Here is a 15122-nt window from a genome sequence, read left to right as displayed (position 1 = left end):
AGTGGGGCCATCCCCCCCACCCCCGGTATGTCCATGGTCAATGGCAAGTGGAGCTGAGTCAGCGGAGTAGTTCCCAGGGGGCCGAGGGGGCAAGGGGCAAAGGGACTGCTTTGACCCCTCAGCAACTCCTCCTATAATTTCATTGCGGGTCTGATGGAAGCGACTTGGACTTCCACAGAAATGGACTCAGAAATGGGAGTGAAACTGACCAAGGAATGAATACATTTTAGCAGCCCGGCAGAAAGGTTAGAAGTTAGGGCAATAATCAATAACAACAATAGCCACACTTCAATACTTCCATAAAAGCAAGAAGATGCTGGAATTGGCCAGAGGGTAAAAACTCACTTCTAAAATAAAAATAAAATAAATCGACCAGTCTCCACAGCATTAGGTAACCTGCTAGTCACCCTTCGTGTATGATTTCTAGTTTACTGTGCTTTGGGCTTCAAGCAGAGAAGTCTTCCAAAGGGGATTTTGCTGGAGGGGAGAAATATGTCCTAGAAAATGAAGGCTTTGGGCTCCAGTCTAGGCTCTGGCTTTCTAAGCCTCAATTTTCTCGTCTGTGAAGTGGGTGAGAATACTTCTCTCCTAGTGAACACAGCACTAACAGGCAGTGCAAGCAAAGCACTTAGCGCTGGTCACGGTTGCTGTTGCTGCTGTGGCGGTGGTGGGGGGGGGGCACTTCCTATCTTGGTGATGGGTAGTCCTGAGTGGTGACAAGAGGAGCCTGGGTGGCCCCGGGAACATAAGGCCTCTGCAGAGTGGACTCCGCAGGGTGACTCTCAGAGGCACCTGGAGTTGTGGCGAGAGATGCCTGGGCCACCCAGCCGTCACGGGGACTGGCCAGCTTGCTGGACCCCTCCCTTGCTGCCCTGGGCGGGAGCTGTACTTACAGATTAAAACCAGGATCGGCCTGGGGATGGAGTACGCAAAGAAACGCCTGCAGTGCTTCACAAAGGGGTCCTCAGGAGCCCCCCGGGAGTCCACCTGGGTGCCAAAGGCGACACTGGCAACCACATCTGTAGTGTAGCAGCTGTAGCACCTGCGGGACAGGAGACCATTTGGATTTGGAAAGGACCCTGCCGTCGGCCTGCCCATCACACACGCTACTAAAGAGGCACCACTTCATCGTCTACCTGCTCGAGCTCAAAGGAGGTGGTCAGAGGGGAGCCCCTGGAATGGGGTCCTTTGAGTGTGGCAACAGAATTTGGGAGGAGACACCAAAACGTATCTGATCACTGATGCAAACACAGACTGGGGAGGGGAGGAGAGCATCACTTCCTCACCTTGCAAGCTTCAGGCAGCCTTAATCAGCCGCAGTCAGATTCCAAGAAATATGCTCCAACCCATCCTCCCCAGGGAGGAGGGAAAACAGTGGACCCAAAGCTCATAAGCATTACCCCAAAGCTGTGCAGCGTTGGTCCAAAGCCAGGATCGAGTGGTTAATTGATAAATAGCAAGTTGGGATTGATGAATTAACAACCTGGTTGTCTAGTTTTATTAGCTCTGTTTCCCCCTCTTCCTCCCAATGATTTTACAGTTTTTGTAAGAGTTACAAACAAAAAACAAGGGCACTTCAACACTCAAATAAATTCAAGACAAACTTTGGGACCAGCTTCATGAACATATGTATATTATTACAGAAAACACACGTTGCACTTTAGAAACAAACAGAAGGAAAAGTGTCTGGCAATCGCTCCGGAAAAATTAACCTCTTAGGCTCTAAGAAACCTGCCCTTAAATGGCCATTTTAAACCAGAATGATCCTTTTTTGTTATCTTAGAGGAGCAGTCAGGTTATTTCTAAAAAAGGCTACCAACGGCGTATGCATATCCTTTTATAATTAAAAGTTCTTATTTTTGTGGCTTGACGTAGGCACATATGTAGTTCCTTTTTTCTCCTAACCAACAGCTTATCATTAAGGGATAAATGACATCTCCAGATGACTTCTTTTATTTTGACTGCTTTATTGAAAACATTTCTACAATTGATTACACATGTCCCCACTATAGCAAAAGCAGTTTGCCTACTGAATGTGATTTCATCTGATCCTAAAGGCTGAAGAGTTAAGAGGGGTTTTTTTTTTTTTTTTTTGGAAGAGTTAAGGATTTTTAAGTTATTTACTTTGCTTTTGTAACTATTCAGCCCATCTTATCTTTAGCCAACTCATGCATCTCATGACCAGAGAGAAAGTGTATGAGAGGATTTTGTAAACACAATGGCAGAATTTAAATGCTGATGATAATTGTGTTATTATTTTATTAGCAGTGATAATAAGAACGAGCCAGCTTCTGGCTGATTTGCGTCTCTCGCCCTACTCTGTAAGCCATAACTTAGCAGAGGACAACTGGAGGGAAAGCCAAATAATTAGTCATTTAAATTTGGTGTTCACCGCTAAGTCATGGCTTCCAGGCTGAGGTGCACCACAATTTTTCTTGAAGTAAAAATGCACAGACTTCCCCCCACCCCATCCCCTGGGGACCCTGTCCTTCCTGCCCACTCCTGGGTCTGCAGAGGTCGGAGGGCGTGTCCAACCACACACCGCTGCCCACTCAAGGCTTCCCTCCACACGCCACACTTACCCTAGCCTTTGTTCATATTCTTTTCACATTTTACGGGGGTTTCCTTTTTTATTATTCAGTCCACCCATGCTTTTATGAGCCTCTAGCATTTCCATAGTTTGCTGGTCCCGAGGTAATTGTCCAGCAATTATGTACCGTTACAAGAAGCAGCAATTCAGAAGTGCAATTTCTCATCTGTCATGTAGCCATGTAGCACCCTTACCTCTGGATGTCGAAAGCATCCCCGGATTCCGCATAGCCTTTTAAGTGAGCCAGGAGCATGTCACAGGCTTGGCTGATTAGGGGAGTCATCTGATAGCAGATAACAAAGGTGTAATTAGGACACGATGCAGAGAGCACACCTAAAGTAGCTGCAGATACAGAGGTTATGTGTGGTCCTTCCTGGGAAAATGGACAAGGCAACCTTCCTGCAGCCGAGATTCAAGAGGAAGTTTTGAAATTCACAAATATCATAACATACAATAGCCATAAATGTCTACGTTAGCTTAAGCAATCTGTTCTTTTGGAAGCAAAAAGAAGAAAGGATGTAGAGTAAATACTGTGAAATAATTACAAAAATGATCATTAAGTGCTTAGACAGAAATGAGAATCACTACTCGGTTGCATGACATTTGGTTAGCATTAGAGAGTAAATAGACCACAATCCATATGTACTCTCTCTGGAATTAGCCCAAATCCATGTTTGCTTGGTTCCAATTATACTTTAGATCTTCTACTAGAGTATAGAATCTTAGTCTCCAAAGGAACGTGAGGTTGTCCATTTCAACTGCTTATTCAATACGAAAATCATTTTTAGAGCATTTCTGTTGGATGGCTATTCATCTCTGCTTCAGCTGCTTAAAACTTTTGAGTATGGGGGCGCCTGGGTGGCGCAGTCGGTTAAGCGTCCGACTTCAGTCAGGTCACGATCTCGCGGTCCGTGAGTTCGAGCCCCGCGTCAGGCTCTGGGCTGATGGCTCGGAGCCTGGAGCCTGTTTCCGATTCTGTGTCTCCCTCTCTCTCTGCCCCTCCCCCATTCATGCTCTGTCTCTCTCTGTCCCAAAAATAAATAAACGTTGAAAAAAAAAATTAAAAAAAAAAAAAAACTTTTGAGTATGTATAAGGGAACCTTGACATCAAGAGGCCTTCCATGCCCACCCAGGAAAACTGCTGAGTTTTTTTTCCTTTTTTTTTTTTTTATTTTTAATGTTTTATTATTTATTTTTGAGAGAGAGAGAGATAGAGTGTGAGCGGGGACAGGGAGTAGCAGAGAGAGAGAGAGAGAGAGAGAGAGACACGGAATCTGAAGCAGTTCCAGACTCGCGAGCTGTCAGCACAGAGCCCGACGTGGGCCTCCAATCCATGAACGGTGAAATCATGACCTGAGCCCAAGTTGGACACTTAACCGACTGAGCCACACAGGCGCCCCCCCTTTTTTAATATTAAAATATTTTCATTTTGGAATCCGTCTAACATATGCCCAGAAAGATACAGAGAATGGTGTCGCGAACATTTGTGTAATTATTATCCAGCAAGTTTGGATCTCACTTCTGGCCGCCACCACGTTGACCCCAGCCGTCTGGCTCAAGTGGATGGAATTCTTTGTGGAGCTAACGGGCAGCCACATGACCTTCTGTTTTCTCCCTCATGTTTGCAAAGCCAGGTCGGAAACATCAAGGGGAATCCTTCCAGCCAGTGCCCGTTCTAGAACAACATCGTAGCTAAAGCAGCCCGCCCTAATACCTCGTTCTGACCATTTCTTATGGAAAACATTTTTGAAATGTTAAATATGTTTAGATTTTACTATTTTGACACTAGAATATAACTTCTCGTGGAGGCCAGGGGAGGTTTCTGTCTTTTTGTTCATTTTTATGGCCCCAGAACCTACAATAGGGCCTTAGCCCATGGTAATTCTTTGTTGAACGAGTGAAGGAGTTGGAATGATTATGTAAGCCTCAGTCTTTGCTCTTAAAGTCTCGAGGATTTGGGGAAAGTAACAAAATGTTAATCTACTTGTTAGAATATATGTTGTTCTGAGGCAAAATCTGCCCCCTTTAACAACCTCGCACCGCTTTCATTGCCTTCTTCCTCTTGGTAGTGCTTCCAATACTCAGACGGCAGGTGCTGCTTCTCCTCACAGACCAGACAGTTCTTCCCCATCCCTTCAGCACCCCTCGTACACATGGTCTACACACACTTCTCCAATCTCATTGCGCGGGCTCTCTCTCTCTCCCTGCCTCTCTCAGTCATCAGTGTCACTCTTGAAAGGCAGCTCCATAAATGGAGCATGGTATTTCAGGTAAGATCCCCTATTAAATCTCTGGGGCGCCTGGGTGGCTCAGTCAGTTAAGCGTCTGACTTCAGCTCAGGTCATGATCTCGAAGTTCGTGAGTTCGAACCCTGTGTTGGCCTCTGTGCTGACAGCTCAGAGCCTGGAGCCTGCTTTGGATTCTGTGTCTGCCTCTGTCTCTCTGCCCCTCCCCCCTCTCAAAAATAAGTAAACATTAAAAAAAATTATAAAAAAAATCATAAATGGATCACTCCCCTGCCTGCCAATCACAAGCCAGGTGTGTGTTGACTTTTTTAGAAGACACATATGACAGGCAAACATTGAGGTTCCAGTCAACAAAAACCACAAGGTTTTTGATCACCATGAATCATCACCATAGGCAATTGATTTTTTGACACTTTAGGCTCCATTCATTAGAAGCGAATTTACATTTACATTACATTTATTGCCTTGAAAAGTTGTCCTGCTGTGTGTTCTGAGCAGAACAAGCTCTTAACTCCCCCTCAAACATTCCGGTGATTGGAGAAGCCCCGGCACAGTGGGACAGCCTGAGTGGCTGGTTGGAGGGACATCGGCTTTGTTGGACCCCGCCTTCCCATAGCTCTGCAAGCAACCCCACGGTCCTTACCCCTCTGGTGGGTAAGGAAAGAACTGTAGCTACAGGGTCTCTGGCAGAGTCCATCCTGAGAAGCAGAAGGACATTCCCAGTAAGAGTGAGCTGTAGTCTAAGCTCAGGGCTGCGTCAGTTCCCAGAACCAGGGACAGTGGCCTGGGCAGCCACATGGCAGGTCAAGGAGCAGACGCTCAGCGAGGAACATACACACACAGTGAAGAGATGGCAGAGCATCCAAGATCCCCCCTTGTTGCCAAGACTGGAAGAAGCGTCTGGGGAGGAAAATCCTGGGGAAAAGGACTTTTAGCTCATGGAGCTTCAAGTGCTTAGAGCCCTGGAGTGTTTGTACCTGGTGTGGGTGGGCCAAGGATGTGCTCACGCATTCAGATCTCCTCTCCTGTAACACTGCCTAGTCCTTTTGGTTCCACGTGAAACTTGATAAGTGTGCCTTCTAAGCCTCCATTCAGTTTGTCACTGGTATACAGGATCAAACACGGAGCCGCGTGGCCCCCCACCACACTGCTACTTTACGTAGCTGTAGCTACGTAACTACGTACGTAGCTACGTAGCTACGTACGATGACTGACGTAGAATCGGTCAGTCATCACCGTTTCTGGCCCCTCAGCCAGCTGTGCATGAGCCTAAGTGAATATTCAGCCAGGCAGCAATTACCAGTCAGTTGGCTGGGGAAGACTTTGTCAAATGATGTGCCCAAATAGAAATGTAATTGACCTCACATGCCTGTCCTGAAGTCCGCTCAAAACAGGGATGAGGATGGCTATCCTGACTGATTCTTGATAACTGGGTGGGCTCTCTATGCCAACTGCGTTCTTTTCTAAATGCTCACAAACTGTCCACTTAATAATCCATCAGTACAAAAGTGCATGTAAATGGGTCACTTTTTAAAAAAATGTTTATTTTATTTATTTTGAGAGAGAGCAAGGGAGGGGCAGAGAGTGAGGGAGAGGGAGAGTCCCGAGCAGGCTCCATGCTGTCAGCACAGAGCCCAATATCAGGTTCAATCTCACAAATCGTGAGAGCATGATCGGAGCCAAAATCAAGAGTCGGAGCCTTAACTGACTGAGCCACCCAGGTGCCCCTAAACGGGTCATTCTTAATGGCCTCTGGGCCATCATTCTCAAAAATTCTTAGACTACCTTTGTGTTCGGAGAACTCTATACTCTCTCAGCCACCTTTCTATGACTGGCTTCACTGGCTACATTCTTCCATTATTTTAATAAACTTGGTGGTACAAGTGAACTCTATTTTTTTTTAATTTTTTTTATTTTTTTTTATTTTTATTTTTTAAAAAAAAATTTTTTTTTCAACGTTTATTTATTTTTGGGACAGAGAGAGACAGAGCATGAACGGGGGAGGGGCAGAGAGAGAGGGAGACACAGAATCAGAAACAGGCTCCAGGCTCTGAGCCATCAGCCCAGAGCCCGACGCGGGGCTCGAACTCCCGGACCGCGAGATCGTGACCTGGCTGAAGTCGGACGCTTAACCGACTGCGCCACCCAGGCGCCCCAAGTGAACTCTATTTTAATAAAATCCCATATACCAAAATGTCTCTTAGATTTGTTTTAGAGGAATAAGAACATGGTAAAAAGAAAAATACTGTTTGAAAGGAAGTCCTTTTAGATATCAAGCTTCCAGCTTCCTTAATGTAACAAAAATGGTATGCGACATAAAATACGGTTTCCACTTAACTCTTCAGAAGTGTGCCCTGTGTATAAAGAGGGGTCCATCCATACTGAATCCCGTTGTATGCTGGACAGTGCAAAGGGGGGCTGTCCCCACTGCCCACCATCGGTTCCTCTTATGTGCTTGTAACTAGAATGCTTTGCGGCTGACTGGCATGATTGTAATTTTCTACCATGCTCTGCCTGCTTTTTTTTGCACTGAATGGATAATGACATTTTTATTTGGGTTAATGTGATATGAGATGGGGCATGTAATATGAAAAATGTTTTAAAAAAGCAATGCAGAGAAAATATTATAAGACAGTAGAGCGTGATCTGTATGTTGGCCAATAGCCATCATTTCAGACTTTTCTTCCTTGCATTATACACAAGTAGTTATGGAATATTCACTCTTACACGAGTTGCATACAAACAAAAGCTCTCTTTGATGGGCTTGCAGTCATCTTTATACCATCCACAAGCCCAGCAGTTATTCCCGTAGATTTGCAGACAGGCAGGCATAGGTGGCTTGTGCAAACACACACGCACAGATGAACACACAATGCTATCGTCAGATCTTAATAGAAGATTCTCATTGGATCGTTACATTTCATCTTTGTAGGATAATGAGAAATTTTTATTTTTGTTTTTCCCCCACATTTTTCACAATGCACATATGTTATACTTACCATCAGATAAAATATTAACGTTATTAGGTTTTAAAAGAAGGATTTCTTTTTGGGGATGACAGTCTAGCAGCCATGCCCCCTGGGGGAAAGTTACCTGTTTTCCTTCTCTCACCTCTCACATTGGTTGTCTTTATTCTAGAAGATGCTGAGTGTATGGCTGGTCAGCTGTTTGGTAACTAGCAGTCACCATCAAGTGTAAAGTATCATCCTCAGCCTGGGAAAGAAATTGTTCAAGGAAGAAGTCCTTGCTCACCTGGGTTGACTGTATGGTTAAATCATCCAGTTAAAAAAATGGATATATATATATATATATAGGTATATATATATACCTATATATATATCTATCTATTTTTGGTATATATATATATATATATATATATATATATAGGTATATATATACATATATATATCCATTTAGGTATATATATATAGGTATATATATACATATATATATATATCCATTTAGGTATATATATATATCCATTTTTGGATATATATATATATGTATATGTATTTTGGATATATATATAGGTATATATATAGGTATACCTATATATATACCTATATATATATATACACAACCTATATATATATATATATATATATACACACATGTATACATGTATACATATATGGATATATATACACACATATGGATATACATATATATAGATATATCCATATATATCCATATATGTGTGTGTGTGTGTGTGTGTGTGTGTATATATATATCTTTTTTTTTTTTTTTTTTTTTTTTACTGACTATGTTTAGGGAATTCTGAGTCAAGGTATAGACAGAGGGCAATAGAGTTAATTCAAGAAGGCGGAGAGAGCTTTCTGAGTAGTCAAAAGAGAATTCGTGAGGTAATGACAAAGAAGGGGTAAGAAGTTCTGCTCAAAGGCTTTCTTCTCTCCTTTTAGGTGATCCCCAGAATTTCATCACTGGAGTGTCCTTCTTTGAGGCTAAGATGCTGACCTTGTTAAATACACTTGACCCTGGGAGAGCAAATACTCAAAGCCTCTGCCAATTATCAGATTTCCTCTCCTTGGCACTTTTTACTTGTGTGACCTTGGGCAAATTGCTTAACTTTATTGAGTCTGTTTCTTCATCTGCAAAATGGGAATAATTAGACCTCCCTTGAAGAGTTTGATAGAGATCATATACATAAAAGGCTTGGCCCTAGACGGTAGGTTGGCTGTCCTCTGGAGGACCCCCATGATCCCAGGCCAGTTTGGATACCTGGCAACATTTTCTCTCCTCTTATTCCTCATAGACAGTGCCACATCTGATCCACCTGTTCTGGCCTCACCATGTTAATATCACTTCCTTGTATCATCTTTATCTCCCCACTGACTATTCTAATTCAGGCTTTGCCACCTGTCACCTGGAATACGGCTGTCATCCTGCTTCTTAAGAACAAAGCGGTGGTGGGGCACCTGGGTGGCTCAGTCGGTTAAGCGTCCGACTTCGGCTCAGGTCACGGTCTCGCAGTCCGCGAGTTCGAGCCCCACGTCGGGCTCTGGGCTGATGGCTCAGAGCCTGGAGCCTGCTTCCGATTCTGTGTCTCCCTCTCTCTCGGCCCCTCCCCCGTTCATGCTGTGTCTCTCTCTGTCTCAAAAATAAATAAACGTTAAAAAAATTTTTAAAAAAAGAACAAAGCGGTGGAAGCATCTTTGTAATCTTAGTACTTTGTGTAGTGCCTGACACATAGGTGTACTAAAAAAAAATTTTTTTAAAGAGCCTCCCAGACTCCTTTCTTTTCACTTTTCAATCCATTCTGTACTCAACACCAGATTGGTCTAATGAAAATACTTGCTGAGGTGCCTGGGTGGCTCAGTTGGTTAAATGTCCGACTTTGGCTCAGATCATAATCTTCACAGCTCATGGGTTCAAGCCCTGCGTCAGGCTCTGTACTGACAGCCCAGAGCCTGAAGCCTTCTTTGGATTCTGTGTCCCTCTCTCATTCTGCTCCCCACCCCCCCGCTCATGCTCTCTCTCTCTCTCTCTCAAGAATAAACATTAAAAGATTCTTTTCAAAAAGAAAATACTTGTTATTATCTAAGTATCTCAATTGGCTGAAGGACAAAGAACAAGCTACTTATCCTATTTTCCAAAGCCCACCAAGAATGGAATCCTGCCAATAACTATGATTGTAAGATTAGCAGATCTTCCCCCAGTCAAGCCTTCAGATGAGATCACAGCCCAGGCCAATAGCTTGACTACTACATAGAGAGACCCTGAAAGAGAGGTGTCTGGCTAATCCATGCCAGATTCCTGACCCACAGAAACCACGAGCTAATAAAGTTTTGTTGTTTTAAGCTGCTAAGCTTTGCTTGGGGTAATTTGTTACACAGCAATAGATAATACACTCTTCATGTCACCTTCTTGGGGCCACTCTTGTATATTGTCATGTACTATTGAAGTTGTCAGTATTCTGTCAGGAATGAACTCAGTGCAACACATTCAGTTGAGTATCTAGAAGTATCTATGTGATGGCAGATTGACTGAATACTCATTGAGCGCCTTGACATAGAAGGAACATTCATAGATTGAAGAGCTCTTTCTATCTTAGTTTAAATGCAGTGCTGTTTGCTGGGAGCTGGCCCTTATGAAAGACCGTGTACCCATGCTGGTTCTACCTCTTACTTTTGGCAAGTCATTTGAATCTCTGTGAACTGGGGTCCTCATCCCCAAATGAGGGGCCAATTGAAATGCACTCTGAAGTCCCTTTCCATGGACATTCTAGGATTTGAAGGCGGCCGCTAAGCATCAGATTGAGAAAGTGACTTAGAGACCATGGAAAGAACAGGCAACTTCCTAGTTGGGCACAGTAAAGGGTTAGATTCATGACCCCTCTACTTGCTCTACTTCCGTAAGAAAGTCTTTTTGTATTTCTTTGATGCACTGACTTCACAATTACATAAAGACCTAAATCTGGTTATTTTTATGCTCCAATGATTTAGTAAAAGTGAGAATTAGAAATCCAGATCCTCTGACTTCTGGCTTGTTGCTTTTTCCTCCAACATCAGAATCCGCATTCCCTTTATTCCTCAGTCTGTTTCTGGGTTATAATTTCACTTCATGCAGCTATGATGCCATGAACTTGGAAAACAAATAAATACCATTAAGCCTTCAGAGCCCTGGAAGTTTGGAAAACAGAGTTGGCCTGAATGCTAGGGAAGACCCATTTTCTGAGCAAGGAGAGGGAAGGAGATGGTCCTTCTGCATTACCTTTTTTTTAATGTTTATTTTTGCAAGAGAGAGAGTACGAGAGCTTGTGCACACGCACATGAGTGCACAAGTAGGAGAAGGGCAGAGAGGGGTGGAGATAGAGGATCCAAAGCAGGCTCTTCACTGAGAGTGGAGAGCAGGATGCAGGGCTCGAACTCACATACCAGGAGATCATGACCTGAGCCGGAGTCGGATGCTTCACTGACTGAGCCACCCTGGCACCGCACTCCTGCATTATCTTATGCTTCAAACTGAGATGACCCCCATACCTCGATGGTGTATAGGCGGGGTGACTCATTTGTCTACATATGAAGAGGGATTCTGAAAAAAGCCCTGAGATCAAAATACGGCCCTTGGGAGCTGTCCCCCTGGGGCCATGGAAAGGGGAGACTCCAGAGGTCTGACTTGTAGCTGTCCTCATCTGCTCCGCAAGTGTCTGTCGCACGGGTCCAGGGGAAGTCTCTTTCCTTACTCCCTCCCTTTCAAGTACCTAATAGCTCCTCACTCTCCAGTGAAGCTCGCACCAAACACGCCCCAGGCACAGAACTGTCGGTGCCTCAACCTACTTCTCCAGTTTTCTCTCATGTACTGTGTGTTCCAGCCAATTTGTACTCCTCTGTTCCCTGAACACATCCTGTACTTTTCATCCAGATGCCTTTGTTCCTGTAGCTCATTCCACTTGCAATGCACCTTCTCCCTCTGTCGAAACTCCGTCGAATCTTCAGGACTCACTTCCAATGCTACCCCCTGCCCCTCAGAGTGGCTTCTGATGCTCCAAAGAGGATGTGAACTCTGTCACTGTTTTCCATACTTGGTAATCATGTAGGAATATGCCCCTGTTGCCCTTCTGCATTATAAACCCCTTAAAGACAGGAACTAATAAACCTTCATTGAATTTTATAAATTTAATGTTTCATTCTATTTGGCACTCTCAGACCTGCAGGCAGTGGTGTTTTGGAACTGATGTCAGAGGGGGATTTTTCTAAATAAATAAGGGTCAGCTCATGGGGATGGGAGATGGTATTTGGGCATATTGTTGGCTTCAAACATGAAAAGATTAATACCTTAAAGTGCTTTAAACGGGTGGCTAACATGTAAAATTAATACCAGTTAACAAAACTTATCTCCTTTTGCCATCCAGATATTAAAAACATCCACAACTTATTTTTATGCAGAATTTCCTGCTGCTAAGTATCAGCTCTAGCCATCTAGGTGAATAATCAAGTGTCATTTCTAATAAGTCAGCGGTTCCTGTCAAGAGTTGTGACCAATTAGAACTCACCCCGATGAGGAGGTGGCTGCTGGTGTTGCCAAGCAACAGCCAAGCTGGGAGGCACATTTAGATGCTCGGTTAGATTTAACCAGTGGCAAGTCAGAGTGACATTATGATTCTGGCAAAGGAAAGCCAAATTATAGCCCAGGATGGGGTACCCGTGATGAGGAGTGTGTTTTCTTTTAAATGCAAATGGAAAAGGAACATTTTAACCAGAATTTAAGCAGTCCATCATTATACTGATTTTAATTAGGAGATTAGGTGTCAGTGGAATACAACTGTGTTGAAAGATAATGGTCTCTTGCTGCTAGATAAATACCCAGACATTCTGCAAAATGGGCAACTGGTCAGGCAGGGACAATGTCTTTTTGGACTCTGAAGTATTTATTGCCACAGCCACACTTGGTTATAATGACTTTCATTTTTATTGTTTGAAAAGATTAAGAAATAAAAGCAAATATTAAAAATAGACTGCTGCAGGCTCATGCAGCCGAGAGAAAGCTGCTTGCTGCAACATTACTGGAAGCCTGGGTCCTGTCCTAGAAGCCCTCATGCATGATCATCCGGAAAGTGTACGGTGAAAATTTAAAGGCCAAACTAAACCATGATGAAGACTGTAATTCTGTGAAGCCTTTTGCACTGAAATGATCGTAGCTATGCATTTACTCATAAGCTGGCTATATCAACTTAAATTTTTTAAAATTGTAGTCATTCTGGAGTAATATGTCTTCTCCAAGGCAGGAAAGGCCTGGAGGGAATAATAACCACATCTGCCTCTGCCTTTAAGATTCATACATTATTGACTGTGCCTTCCTGACAGGAAACATCTGGATGAAAGTGAAAAATTAGGCAGAGAGCTGGATTCTCGGCGACTGTGAGAGATACCAGCCTTCCCTGTCGGTCTGGCTTCTCTTTAACCGAGTCCCTGTCCACGGAGATATGATTGGCTCATTTAGTGTTGAGTGACACGCCCAGCCTGGCTCAGGCTGTCATGTCTGAAGCTTCCAGGTCTCCTGTATCTGCTCAGTCACCATCAGCTTAGTTTTGTGGGTGAATGAGGCAATAACCATCACTTCTACAGTGCTTTGAGGACTGAGAAGACACAAGCCACCATATTGGGTTGGATCCGTGGTCCAACCAATTTGGAGCCACTTAAAAATGGCCGCCCTTCATGGATTCTACCACGAAAGTCACAGCGCCCCATGGCCTCATTTCTCTCAGTAGCTGACTTTGATGTTAACGACCCATGCTTTCACCTACTAAAAACTTAACTAAAACCTAAGCCCGGAACAAGATTAAACGGATTTCTTCACTGCAGATCTCTCCAAACCTGTTAATATGTTAAGGTAGATAGCAAATCGCTCAGAAGATGGTTTGCAGTATTTTCCGGAATTGTATGACCACGGGTCCTGTCAAACCCTTTTCCTCAGTAGTAATTCATAGCTTGAAAGTTCATTGTCATAGAAGTATAGTTTTCATGCTTTTCTCTTAACTGTATTATTTTCTATTTTCTTGGTTACACTGAAAGCTAGCTGCCACTTTTGTGTTGACTTACACAATCTTAGAAGAATGTTAGAAACTTATTCTAATTGATGTGATATTTCTAAAATCAGAAGAGCTTAGAGGAATATACAAATGTGTAGATTTCATGGTGTGCTCCCTCTTTCAGATGAATTATAAAATTCAAAAATAAGATTAGTGCTAACCTCGGTCCCCAGGGAATCCCCCTTATTTATATTTTTCCCTCAGAGGAGAATTAATTTAGCCCCAGTTTTGTTTCTTAAAATTAAATCTATTTACTTCCTGACCCCTAATAAAGTTTTACACAACCCCAGGGTTACTCATTAATAGTCTTTGGTAAAGAATCTAGCACAAGACTCTAAAAATCTCAATAAATCTACTGGTTGCCCTTTTTAAAAACTTAATCTTTTAGGGGACAGGGTGAAAACTCTGGCAGGTCAGCTGGGCAAAATGTTCTCTAATAAAAAAAAAATCCTTTGTTTCCTCAGCGGTGCTCAGCAGTCCTGTAACTTAAACCTCAATAGCTTGGCTGTCACTGGATTATGATTTCGGTGGCCTTTTTTTCTGGAATCAGGGATGCAGCAACTACATTTTCACCAGTTCTGCATCGTTCTGTGTTACCCCTAGCCTTAAGCCGAAACCCAATCTTCTTTTAAGTAAAAATATGGCTTCATGATATAATGCTGATTCTAAAATAACTTTCAAGCGTTGCTGACCCATGCTGCCTAATATGCACACAGATAAAGACGGTGCCATCTAGAGCCTTTGAATATTAATGACACTTCCAGACACAGGTAGTAAAGGACTCAGACCACCAAGGTGCTAAAGGAAAAAAGCCTCAGAATTCCAAGGGAAAGCAAATCTTTATTTCAAGAATAAATTCTGCAGTTTGATAATAAAAGTCCCCAAGCTACTTACAAATTCAGAAAGGAATGGAGATATTGATATTTCAAAGCTATTTCAGGGAAAACGGACTCAGATGCCCATAAACCGAGTGGAAAGCAGGCTCGGGTCTGTTGTCCGAGCCTCTCTTATTGCCTCTGCCCCTCCACCCCATGTCCTTCGGTGCCTCATTCTCCTCTCTGTGTCTTTGTGGTCTGTTTTTTCTGTTTCTGCATGTATAGGCTCGTGACTCCAAAGAGAAAGCCAACGATTTGCCTCCTCCCCTTATTTAATTTTTCCTTGATAAAACTATTTCCTTTTATTTTTCTTTTATCTTAGTCTCAACATATATCCTTCAGTAGAAAGCTTCCTGACTCTT

At 43.3% G+C, this 15122-nt stretch overlaps 1 protein-coding gene across 3 annotated transcripts in view; it reads right to left on the bottom strand.

Annotated features, from left to right (window-relative positions):
- TBXAS1 (thromboxane A synthase 1) overlaps nucleotides 1-15122 on the bottom strand; it is a 156259-nt gene that overhangs the window by 53869 nt on the left and 87268 nt on the right. For all 3 annotated transcript variants that reach the window (XM_047096857.1, XM_047096859.1, XM_047096858.1), the window contains 2 exons: nucleotides 2785-2873; nucleotides 894-1042 (listed from right to left, as the gene is read on the bottom strand). In XM_047096857.1, coding sequence (XP_046952813.1) covers nucleotides 894-1042; nucleotides 2785-2873 — 238 coding nt within the window. The remainder of the gene's footprint in view (nucleotides 1-893; nucleotides 1043-2784; nucleotides 2874-15122) is intronic.

Source organism: Lynx rufus, unplaced genomic scaffold (assembly GCF_022079265.1).
Source record: "Lynx rufus isolate CCGP_SWC_20201006 ecotype Redwood Valley unplaced genomic scaffold, mLynRuf1.p SCAF_4, whole genome shotgun sequence".
In the NCBI taxonomy this organism is placed as follows: domain Eukaryota; kingdom Metazoa; phylum Chordata; class Mammalia; order Carnivora; family Felidae; genus Lynx; species Lynx rufus.
The sequence above is the reverse complement of the archived record's forward strand: the minus strand, read 5'-3'. Positions and strand labels throughout refer to the sequence as shown.